Source organism: Rutilus rutilus, assembly GCF_951802725.1.
Source record: "Rutilus rutilus genome assembly, chromosome: 14".
NCBI lineage: Eukaryota > Metazoa > Chordata > Actinopteri > Cypriniformes > Leuciscidae > Rutilus > Rutilus rutilus.
This window is the reverse complement of record NC_140219.1, coordinates 10,404,224-10,417,017: the sequence shown is the minus strand read 5'-3', so window position 1 is coordinate 10,417,017 and position 12,794 is coordinate 10,404,224. Positions and strand designations below refer to the sequence as shown.

General features: G+C 38.2%; 1 protein-coding gene across 1 annotated transcript in view; it reads right to left on the bottom strand.

Annotated features, from left to right (window-relative positions):
- rapgef2b (Rap guanine nucleotide exchange factor 2b) overlaps positions 1 to 12,794 on the bottom strand; it is a 110,110-nt gene that overhangs the window by 21,086 nt on the left and 76,230 nt on the right. The window contains 2 exon segments of the mRNA XM_084429398.1: positions 2,791 to 2,826; positions 4,020 to 4,151. Coding sequence (XP_084285524.1) covers positions 2,791 to 2,826; positions 4,020 to 4,151 — 168 coding nt within the window.

Here is a 12,794-nt window from a genome sequence, read left to right as displayed (position 1 = left end):
CTCAATGTAATTGAATTCTCCTTGTGTGTTCAATGTAACAAGGTCATACAGATCTGGAATGACAAGACGTCGGTGAGTAAACGAATACAGGGAGAACTGTTTCTTTTCATGAGGAGAAAAGGTCCTCATGAAAACCTCCATGAGCTCACAGATGCTCGAAAACTCTGTGACACACATTTGTCTAGGAGCTCAGACTGGAGTTAAAACATGAACACATATCTATGAATGAGCAGTAGGCCTATTTACAAAGTACAATGACAGACAATCTCAAATGCTATATCCATCAATTCGCAGGAAACCCCCGTAATTCCCTACTCTCGACTGTGAATTAAATATGCATTCTCTAGGCAGTTAGCTACTGTTGCACGGCGACTGGATATCTATGTGCTTAAACAACAACAATCTTGTTGAAGAAGGGTATCAATGACTGTTGATTAATGCGGTTTCAAGATCTTAAAATCAATACACTAGGCAGTCACCCATTAGTTGAACCTTTTGGGATTTACATTACATCACATCTTCATCCAGATATGGTTAGGTTGATGACTCATGGTTAGGTTCAGCTCATTAAGCCCTGAAGAAAACGAACGCACTCAAGACACATCTTGACAAACCAACTACACCACGTCGGGGTCGTCCAATCAGTTTCCCTCCTGTACTTTGAGGAGATGCAAATCAAACACCACCACTAATGCAGGCTGAACAGGAGTCAAGCTGGCTTCTCTTATGAAAACCGTTTGAGACCTAATCAGGAAAGACAAACATAGGGGCTGTTAATACGTTGTAGCCGATGACAGGCCCGATTTATCTTTCAAACTGCCATGTCTGGTGCGATCCATAGCTCTGTTTGGGCGGCAAAGATGAGCGTGAAGGGAACATAAATTTTTTAGCAGGGCTATTCTTGGATCAATGCTTTCAAGCCTCCCTGAAGAACCTGCATCATTATTTATTCAAATGTTTTATAAAAAGTGACCGTTTTGACAGTCACATTGAGGATATGGGCCATTATTCTTGACAATAGAGGCCTGAAGTACTGTAAGATACCTGGAGCCTAAGTCTCACCACTAGTAAAAATGCTTCTATTGTGTATTATTTGATGTGGTTTGATAAAAATGATAAAATCAAATTGAGGTAAATGTTAAATTAGAAAATTAGCATAGATTTCAAAAAGTGAGATTTAATTATTTAATTATTTTTTACATCAAAACTTTAAGATTAAATTATATACATTATCATTCAAAACTTTCGGGTTAGGAGGATTTTTAAAACAAATTAATACTTTTATTCATGGAGGATGCATTAAATTAATCAAAAGTGAATGTAAAGACATGCATAATGTTACAAAAGATTTCTATTTCCAATAAATGTTCTTATGAACTTTCTATTCATCAAAGAATCCTGATAAGCATCACGGTTTCCACAAAAATATTAAACAGCACAACTGTTTTCAACATTTAAAAAAAATTAAAATGTTTCTTGAGTACCAAAATCAGTCTATTAGAATGACTTCTGAAGGATCATGTGACTGAAGACTGGATTAATGATGCTGAAAATTCAGCTATGACATTACAAGAATACATTACATTTTTTATTATATTACAATAGAAAACAGTTATATTATTTTGTAATAATGTTTAACAGTATTACTGTTTTTTTTTTGTGTATTTTTGATGAAACACATCTTTCAAAAATCATACCGACGGCAAACTTTATAATGTTGTTTTCATTTCAATGCGATATCAAACTTTTGGACCCCACTGTACCTATGACAGGCAAACATCCTGTTAGATTTGAAGAAATCAACTTATAATTACTTGCTCTGTAAATGCACTTCAACAGGCTTATTGATATGTTGTACACTGGGTTGGTGCGGTCAGGGGTCAGGGGTCAATGAAAGGCTAGTTATGTTCAATTAAGTTTTATGAGAAGGCAATGTTCCAATGTTTCACTCAATGTTCAAAGACTACAAAACAAACACTAGCTGTATCTAATTCAGATTTCAAATTAAGCAACAAGTCACAAGAGCATATGCACTGCAGTAATTTTGCCATGGGTATGTGATGCTCTTAGGCATGATGCACAACCTTTTGTGGTTTATTGCTTTTATAAAATGGCAATATGATAAAAGACCCTGATGTTCAATAAATTATAAAAAGTATTCATTATAATTAACAGTTTTTACATTAAGTAATATAGTGATACACAGCAATTAATTATGGTTGCCAGGCAGACACATGAATATAAGAATGTACAATTGTAGCTTCAAGCGCTACTCATCCAATCGGAATTTAGAGTTGAAACAATCCATTTTATATTGACAACATTTCATTCAGCCTGCTCTTGTTTTATGAGACGTGGACCGCAAGGAGCATTGTTGTAAAGCGTGGTGTAGAGCAGGGAATGCACAACCTCTTTTCACGAGGACACAGTCCAGCTGTTAATGAGCCTTTAACAGATGGCCATCAGGCCAGGATCAAGGACACTGCATAAACTGAATGATCTCCCATACACCTTTGCACACAGGCCACCGCAAAACATCCGCAAACACATCACGCAAGGAAATCAATTAAACAGCCAAGCAAATACCAAGCCAAACACAATTAATAAGATTAATGGAGGAAAACAAAGACATTTTAAAGACCGACACAAATATGTAAAAGGGAAATGGGGTTCTTCTGTTTTAATCTCATTGGCTCAGTTTCACAGGTCATTGGCTCAGGTTTAGCAATAGTGACAAATGTTTAGTGACAAATGTTTACCAGGGGACATGCATACTGATAAAATATGTACCTTGAATACACTGTAAGAAGATTTGGATAAAAGCATCTGCCAAATGAATCAAATGTAAATGAATGAAATTAATAAAGAGGGATGAAAATTGCATGCACATTGAAGAAATTGTTCAAATTTGTTCAAATGTTTGGGATCAGTAAGATTTTTTTTTTTTAAATGTTTTTAAAAGAAGTCTCTTATGCTCACCAAGTCTGCATTTATTTGATCCAAAATACAGTTAAAACAGTAATATTGTGAAATATTATTCCCATTTAAAATAGCTTTTCTATTTGAGTATTTTAGAATGTTGTTTATTCCTGTGATGGCAAAGCCGAATTTTTCAAGCTGACATTTCTCCAGTCTTCAGTGTCACATCCTTCAAAAATCATTCTAATATACTGATTAGGTGCTCAAGAAACATTTATTATTATTATCAATGCTGAAAACCGTTGTGTAAAATAAATTTTCAGGATTCTTTGATATATTGAAAGTTCAAAAGAACAGGCTTTATTTCAAATAGAAAGCTAGTGTAACATCATTAATGTCTTTGCTGTCACTTTTGATCAATTTAATGCATCCTTGCTGAATAAAAGTATTAATTTAAAGTATTAAAACAAAACAAATCTTACTAACTCAAAACTTTTGAACGGTAGAGTTTAATGTAACAAAACAGTCTTTTGAAAAATAACAGTCTTTTGAACTTTCTATTAATCAAATAATCCTGAAAAAAAATTGTAAAAAACTGTTTCAACATTGAAAATAATAAGAAATGTTTCTTGAACACCAAATCAGCAGATCATGTGAAGTTGCAGCCTGGAGTAATGATGCTGAAAATGTCAGATTCGACAGTACAGGAACAAAATACATTAAAATTGAAAACAGTTTATCAGTTATTTTAAATTGCAATTATATGTCACAATATTACTTTTTACTGTATTTTTGATCAAATAAATGCAGCCTTGGAGAGCATAAGAGAATTCTATCAAAATAATTCCTCCTTTCCTCCAAAATATTCTCCTTTCAGGTGACACGGAACAACATGAGAGCCAAGAAATGTTTTATTTGTTGGTAAACTATTCCTTTAAGTCCTAGCTGCATTAGTCACTGAGGAATAAACCAGTAAAAATTGTTGACTGCTGTCAGTTCAGAACATGAAGTATGTGTCACATTTCGATGGCATTTGTCACAAAGCTGCTACTCCTACGTTACCCAAAGACGAAGTGTCTAGCAAGGAATGGTGTTGTCACCTGGTAAATGTCCGACAGGCTGCTGCTCCCAGAATCACTGGTGATGCTACATCCTGAGTGGCTGGAGGAAACGTGTGTCACCTGCGGGTGGATCCCGTCTGCCAGGTGTAATCTGCTGAAGTCTGCCGGCAGCTGCACATGGAAACAAACAGAGTGTCAGGATGTACGACTGACCACAAGTCCATAATCCATAAACATCCTGCAATGCATCTAATAACCATGACAGCCAATCAGCCAATCTGTTCATTGACATTTATCCAAGATTTTCAAGTACTGTATATGACCTCAAAGCGAATAGATATAGACTTAAAGCAACAAAGTTCTGATCTTGATTTCAATGGACTTTTAAAATGTCAAAGATTGCAGTGTGTCTTTTTTGCTAGAGTTCAAAGTAATGTCAGTTTTGTGGAAAGCTGCAGTCCACTATGCTATCATTTATTCATCACACCTGCAGTCTGATGTTTCTGATATGACTTCTCAAGGATTTTTGGTGAAACTAAGCCTCAGACACATTTAATGTTTTATTCGAGCTGAAACAAGACCAGACAATATCTTAAACAGGGGCAAGTTTCCCCTCCACAGCATCCATAGTTCTGCCAAATGCAACAAAATGTCAGCTGGGTCAGTCACATTTAATGTGGGGGTTTGCTAGTTTGATTTAACAGAATAGCACAGCTCCTTTGCTAATGCTAATGGTTGTTGACAAGCGGTTTTGCACACAAAACTATTCTATGACCTCAAAAGACTTGGAATATAGTGCATAAGCCATATGGACAACTAAAGACTCATATTTTCCACAATCCTGCATTGTTTCCTCAAGTCTGCTATTAAGCCTGCATATACATTGATTCCCTCAAGCCAAATTTTGTCTGAAGCTGTAGAGAAAATTATATTTCTAGTGCAAGAGAGCCTTGGCATTGGAGTACCATCTTGGCTTACAGCAAGAACCAGGCTGGTTCATTTTTACATAAAAACAACCATTGGGAAAACAAATAAAAATTCATAATTAATGAAAGAAAGACGCTTTATAGATGAAGACTAAAAGATGCATGTGGCATGATTTTTCCTCTGGTTCAGTGTGAGCGAGCAGCTCTTTTGTGGCGACGGTCTGTACATATTTGAAGGGGTGCGGCAGCAAGAGCGAAGTGTGTGTGTGTGGGGGCTTGTGCAAGAGGAAGGGCTCTGACAACAGCACTGAGATAAGGAGCTAAGAACCAATTTCAGCTAATATTAGAGAGCACACATCCCACACACACACACAGCCACATTCCGATAAAGCCCATTCAATCGGCTCCCGATTGTGTCTGTGTGTGTGCTCGTGTGTGTATGTGTGTTCACGAGTGAAATTGCTTTTTTGGGGGGCTATTGGATGTCTTCAGCCAGCTGTGGCTGAGTATAGCTTTCATACAAAATGCATCTGACCTAATTTCCACTCCCATAATCATATACATGCCGGAAATGCAGCCAATTCTCCCAGGAGACGGAGAGCTTGAACAGAGAGAAAACAACCTTATAGATGGAGTAGAAGCAGATAAGGGAAATTATATATTTGCACAGTATCTACAGTGATACAGGTGCAGTAACAGAGGGGGAAAGGAGGTAGATGCCTGCTGTTTGATGTGCTGTGAGGCTAAAGCGGTTTTAACACACTAATGTGTTGATGAATATTCCTCCTCATATGCACAAATTCATTATTTGAATCCATTGCCATGGCAGTTCATTCATATTAATTGAGGCTATTTACACCTAAAAGCAGAGAGACAAAGAAAGAAAGAAAGAAAGAAAGAAAGAAAGAAAGAAAGAAAGAAAGAAAGAAAGAAAGAAAGAAAGAAAGAAAGAAAGAACAAATGTACAACAGAGCAACATAAATAAAATAAAAAGACAAACTGAATAAAGGACAAAGCAGACAAATAAAGACGACAAATGAAAGTTCTAAAAAAACATGAAATGCAAAGATTAAACAAAACTATATAAAATAAAAATGAACAAATGAGAGTGAACAATAGAATGGAATGGATGACGATAAATTAAATAAAAACTAAAGAAATACAGAACTACACACAGATAATGAATAGAACAACAGAAGAAATGCAAAAAAAAGTACAAAAAAACATTTAAAACAGAAAGCAAGCACAGATTGAATGAATGAATGAATGAATGAATGAATGAATGAATGAATGAATGAATGAATGAATGAATGAATGAATGAATGGACAAAATGGGAAACAGAACTAAAAAACGAACAATACAGTAAAAAAAAAGAAAAAAAAAGAGGGTGAATTAAATGAAGGCAACAGAAAAACAGAACAAATGGAACAGAATGAAAGAACAAAAAATCTAAAGAACAAACAAGCAAAAAAAAAAAAAAAAAAAAAACACATAAATGAAGAAAAGAAAAAGTGTATTTAATTGGGGTTCTTGAAGCACCAGTACACACTAGGTCAGTGGGTGCATTCAGCAGTTAAAATAAAGGCGCTGTGATAGCAGCAAAGTGCCTCAATCCTCCCTCCTCATCCCTTCGGTCGTGTTCCTCAAGGCTATTCCCTGAGCAGTCCTGGATGGCCACAGAGCTGTCAGCTATGATACACACATCACCTCTCCTCACGCTTCCACTGCAGAAAGAAGCCATCAAAACCTCCACCATGCCAGTAAATTCACTTCTCAGGAGTGTACATGGGCTTTCCTCATGGCTTTCAAAGAAATGAGCAGGGGACATTGAAGCAGTTACTAGCTTTCGCTGAGCGGGGAGCAATGAGCGATGCCATTTCTCAAGGAGTCTTTTTGTTTGTAAATGAGGGTGATTTGTACATGATTCTTCCCACAGGAGTTTCAACAGTACATGGATGTTTTAACAGCATCTTCATTACGGTGACAAGAACTTTCCAGAGAAAAGACTGAAGTATTTTTTGCTTAAAGTGAATTGTCATTGATTTTTTTTAAAATGTTCTTTAGGTGAAGGAGAAGGATTGTGACAGACTGAAGAGAATTGTGAAAGAACACCCTGTTTAGGCACAACACCTTGTTCTCTGAGCTGGAAAATCTGCAGAATGGATTTAAACATGGTAAAATGTTAATCTGTGCTGAGAACATTATCAAATTAGCTACAATAAGAGGATATATGGAACTTCATGAACAACAGCAGCTGTTCCAATTCTGCAGGAATCTCTAGATTTGTCTGTGGGTCAGCTTTCCAATTCCCTCTACCTCCCGAATATTACATAAATTGTCTATGACGTTCAATGCATCTTCAAACCTTGTCTGATCTTCTCCTAAAATACTTTCCTTTTTATATTTTTTGTATAAATCTCACTGCCACACGCTACATACAAATAGGCATTTACTGAACAAGAAATGAAACTTTGGAGACTGATGAAGTGTATTCTCTGAGCTGGATATACATGGGTGATATACTGGTTAACTGTATTCATCAAAAAAGATAGAATCACTGCTCTCAACTGTTTTTTTTTTTTTACTTTCAAATGAAAAAACAAAAGGTCAATAGCATATACAAAACAAACAACATACATCAATATATCAACAAAAACAATACATTTTTGGGGATTGAAGATTTTTCTAATAATTTTGTATTTTAGGTGTCATGTTATACATTAATCATTTGTATGTGTTGCAATTGATGTGTTGAATATTTTGTTGATATATTGATGTATGTTGTTTATTTTGTATACGCTATTGTATTTGTATATTTTTGGGGGTGTTTTTCTGATGTTGACCTTGTTGTTTGGACTCATTTGATTGTAATTTGGTGATTGAGTTTGGAAACGCTTGTAATGAGAAACACCTGAGATGAGAGTCTCCACCTGGCGATCATTGGACTCACAGTCTTAAAGATTTCTGGGGAAAGTATCGTATGATTCACTGATGAAGGCTTATTGACAAAATGTTCGAACTGAATGAATCAGACGTGCTTTGTTGCACAATAAACATTTTTTTTAGATAATTTAAAAAGGAAGACAAGGGAGTGCGGATATTTAGTTTTTCCATTTAAAACTGTATTCATAAAGTCATATTTTACCCATATATTTGTAAATGTGAGTTTGTCGGCTGAACTGAATGTAACAAGACTGTGTGCTGCAAAATAATGGCAAGACAACACATCTTTTACCTCAGTTATCCTACATCAAACGAACCAGTTCTTCAAATGAATCATTCAAAAAGATTCAGAATCCTTCACTTCACCAACTCATGAATTAACATCTGACTGGCTAACTGAACTGCAGGTTATCAGTACTTTTAGGGATGCCTTCTTGAAAGGAAGCAAGTTTCATTGCAATATACACAACTGTTTTTTTTTATTATATTTCGACTTTACGACAGTCAATCACTGTTTGCGGATACCATTAAAATGAAATTAAATGGAAATAAAATCAAAATTCACTGTGACTTCTCTTATAATTGCCATGAGTTTACCTGCACGTGGCAATAAAAGACGCTCGGGTGCTTTTTGCCCAAAAGTCTTGGGCATCTGGCATTTATGAGAATGGGCTGGAAAAAGTGGCCTCTTAATTGTCTCCTAAGGCTCGGATGCACAGCACAAGGGAAGTGCCGCGCCGCGGACATCTCACAGGCAGGCTTATCGCACACCGGTCACTTCACGTCACACTCACGTTCTCAAGTTCAAGGCGGGAGTCCAAAACAGTGAATCTAATCGCAATGTAGGCAAAAGCTCCCTTCAAGAATCGACAAAGGGGCGTCAATGAGTTAGTGCAATCTATATTATTTTGCTATATGTAGCATATCTATTCAAGCCACAAAAACAAACCTGTTACTGAAAAAGTCAGTGATGTAGCCTACATATATTTGTCTATTCTGTTTCTATGGAACTATGGAAAACTATGCGAGTGACGCTGTGGTGCAGCAAGATTTTAAACAGCCGGAGTCGTAGTCGGGCGCCGGCGGTGTGCGTGCGCTCATAGAAAATGTTACGCGCTGCACAGCGTTTCTCAGTGTGCGCCCCACTTTAAAATGTCTTTAAAGTGATAGACCACAATTTATGAATCATAACCCACCAAATTGACTAGTGTGTTGATATGTGGGATTTTCACCCACACTGAAAATTGGTTGGCAGGTGTTAATTTCAAACCAGCAAGGGATTAATGGTAGTATAATCTGCTTTGGCCATAATAAAAATAAAATAAAATAAAAAAGACCATAAAAGTTTCATTTATCAGCAACAGCCCAACCTATTTTGACTACATACATCTTTGGTATGCAAAGAAATAATTTGGACAAATTGTTGGCAGCGACAGCAGTCGATATACATGTGTCAATAGCAATATCCTGCCTGCCTCCCGTGTCCACCCAGGGGTCTGCTCCTGTCCTTTAAGTGCCCTTTTCATGTCACTGTTGCACATAATAATGACTTAACTCTCTTACCACACAATTTAAGGCAGGCCTTCGTCAATTAACCCAAGAGGCTTTTAGTCCAACAGCGCAGAGGTCACAGACAGCACGCTACACTCGCAGGGGTCCCAAATATCCCTCTTGTGATGCCTCTGGGGGAGTTTGTAAATAAATGAATAAGCTTATGGCTACATTGCCCTTTTACACCCGAATGTGAATGTGAAGCACAGATTTACCGGATCCTTGCTCTTTGAAACGTCTGTGGGTCACAAGCTGTTTCTAAAATCCAAATAAGATATTGCAGTCTTAATGACCTACATAACTAGACAAAATGCAACCAAAGTCCAAAAAAGACTTCATGCAGGTAGGAAAGCTTATTTTAAGTACAACTTCATGCATACTTGTTTCTAACATAGTCCCTTACCTGCTGTTGTGCATTTGATGTGTGGATATACGAGCATGTTGCTACATCTGTGTGATGAGCTCATGTCTGTCAAAGCAAAAGGTGTGACATAAAAAAAAAAAAAAAAAAAAGGGCTGACGCTGGAGGACTCAAAGCTGCAAACGTATCCCATAAGCCTCAGCATCGCTCTATATAGAGGCCTCTCGCTTTCCTGAGCTGAGAGGATCAAAAGATTAAAGAGCTTCGGCTTGGTGTCAGATTAAACAGGACCGATATTCTCACAAACGCAGGCCAATATATTTACTACGCTAATGTAGGGAATAAAGCTAAGGGAAAATGACCGCTTCCTGATATTCAATGAAAGAGTGTCCACAATTAATCTCTACATGTATTGGTTTCCTAAACAGCATAAGTCCTACAGGTCTTCAAATAGTTCTGTACTCACATTCTCATTGGAGCAGTTTGCAAGTCCAAGTCTTGCAAAATGAGAAAAACATGCTGAAATCATATTAGAAGATTAGAAGAACTTTTGCACTACAGTTATAGAAGTTGTCACTTTGTGGAACTGTGTTCCGGTTGCTCAACAGGTAGATAGCAGATCTCACATCCTGATATTAAAAATATATACATACATACTTAAGTAGCTTGAATGCACTCTCACTTTGGATAAAAATCTCACAAATGCACAAGCATAAATTTAGATATTAAGCAGTTTTCAAGTTGTTTGAGCAGCATATCAGAATGATATTCGAAGGATCACTAAAGTGACACTGAAGAGTAATTGCTGCTGAAAATGCAGCTTTGCCATCACAGCAATAAATTACATTTTTAATAGAAACCAGTTATTTTAAATTGTAATAATATTTCACACTTACTGTTTTGCTGTATTTTTGATCAAATCAATTTAGCCTTGGTGAGCATAAGATAATTCTTTCATTTAAAAAAAATATTACCGACCTCAAACGTTTGATCAGTATTGTTTGTTCTTTCAAGTTACTTTGTAAACAGCAGCGCTATTCCTGAAATGAAAAGGATGTATGACGATTAATATGAGTCAAAGACAACATACACGATAGCGACACCCCCCCCAACCCGAACCCCTGACCTAGACAGAATAATAGCTGCCCAATGGTTACTAAGATGGCCACCGAGTGAACTTGCATTCGCAAATGGAAAATTATATTATAAAACATTTCAGTTCTGACTTATGATTGGGCAACACAGCGTTGTAGTTGTGCTAAAACCCACAATATAATAACAGCTCTGACGTAAAACACCTGTTCACCATATCACTGCAACTTCCACAGACAATTGTTATATTTGTTGCATAGCAATGCTCTGTTATGTCAGGGACTATGGTCTATAGTCTATGAAGGCGTTCGAACACGGCACGTCAAGGCCAAGCGAACGCTAGCGCATTATGGCTGACAGAAGATCAATTCATTTACAGCTAAAAGTGCTCATCATTCCACTCAGCAGTCCGGCGCTGATCGCTTTCCGATGCCACCCATGTGCAAACACAGAAGAGCGTGATCACTCACTCGCATGTACACACGTATGCGAACAAGCAATCAAAAATGCATTCGGTCACGCAACAGATATTGAGCTGACAGCATCGCTCAGCGATGTCATAACTCCTCCCACACTCAAACGCTCACACACAGTCATCATAAAGCCATTTAAACATCATTTTTTACTGATTACTCTGACAAACACGACACAATCTTGGCCATTTCATCATCCAGTACACACACATCTGAGCATGTGTGCAGGGGTGACGGGGGCGGCATGCACATGGCCGCCTTCACACACTGACACACATTACACTAGCAGCGGATGAATGAGGTCGTGGCACTCGACAGCCTCTCGTAAAACAGGATTCCACGGGGTCGAGCGATAAAACGCAGCGGTAAGCCTGACCTACGTGAAATGTCAATTAAAACAGATCTGCATACATGCAATTAACCCTTTGAGCAGCTGCGTATCAAAAACAAGCGACAAATTCACAGAAACGCTAGAGACACAGAAATACGCCATTTAAAACCACATACAACTCATTTCTCTCTCTACAATGAAACACGTTTAATGCATCTTACACCGTTTCTGTCTATCCTGATCATGTTCGGCACATCAGGTTAATCTGATGAGCGAATGCTGGTAGTATTTTGAGGCGAGGGAGCTAGAAATGTAGGGTCGATACTTACAGGGCTTTTATCAGCCTGGCTGGAGACTCCATGGCCGCCACCACTAACTAATGGCTTCATAATGGAGGTGCAGAGCCAGGGCGAAATTTAAGCATCCTGCTGGTTCCCACTAATCTTCCCCTCTCTCCCCCCTCCAGTGAGTCTTCCCCTGTCTCCCTTCTTTTCTCCCCCCTCCTGCAGGGGAGAAGAGGAGAATCTTTCCCGGGAAAGGAGGGGGAAGAGAGTATGTTTGCCGGAGATGATGCGCTGGATTTGACACGGTTCCCCCTCCAAAAAAATCAACGTTTTTCCTTGTCAGGTGCACATGCCATCTGTCTGTCCACTAGGTCCATGCAAAGGAGGAGATGAAGGAAGAAAAAAATGAAAATAAAAAAGGAGAAACGCAGTGCAAAAGGATGAGAAATCCAGGCAGTGATGAGCAAAAGAACGAATCCTCCGTTTCAGGTAATTGGGTGAGCCTCTCCTACCAGTGACAAGCAATGCCGATCGACAGTGTTGTAAAAAATGAGGGGAAAAAAAAGCAAAAATGGCTGACAGCACTTTCACTCCCTCCCCATCCTCTTCCTCGGTCTCTCTCGTCTCCACGCGCACGGCTTTATGCACTATTAGCCGAGACTGTGACCAGGGAACCAACCTCACGCATCCAAGCTGTCTTTGTTAAACACTCCCGGTTCATTTGTGTCCAAAGCAGGGGGTGTGTGAGTGTGTAAGAGACTGTGTTGTGTGTGTGTGGAGGGGGAGAAAGAGAGGGGGCTTTGAATAGGAACCTCCTCCCTCCCTCACTGATGTTGAAAGAGCGCCGCTGGT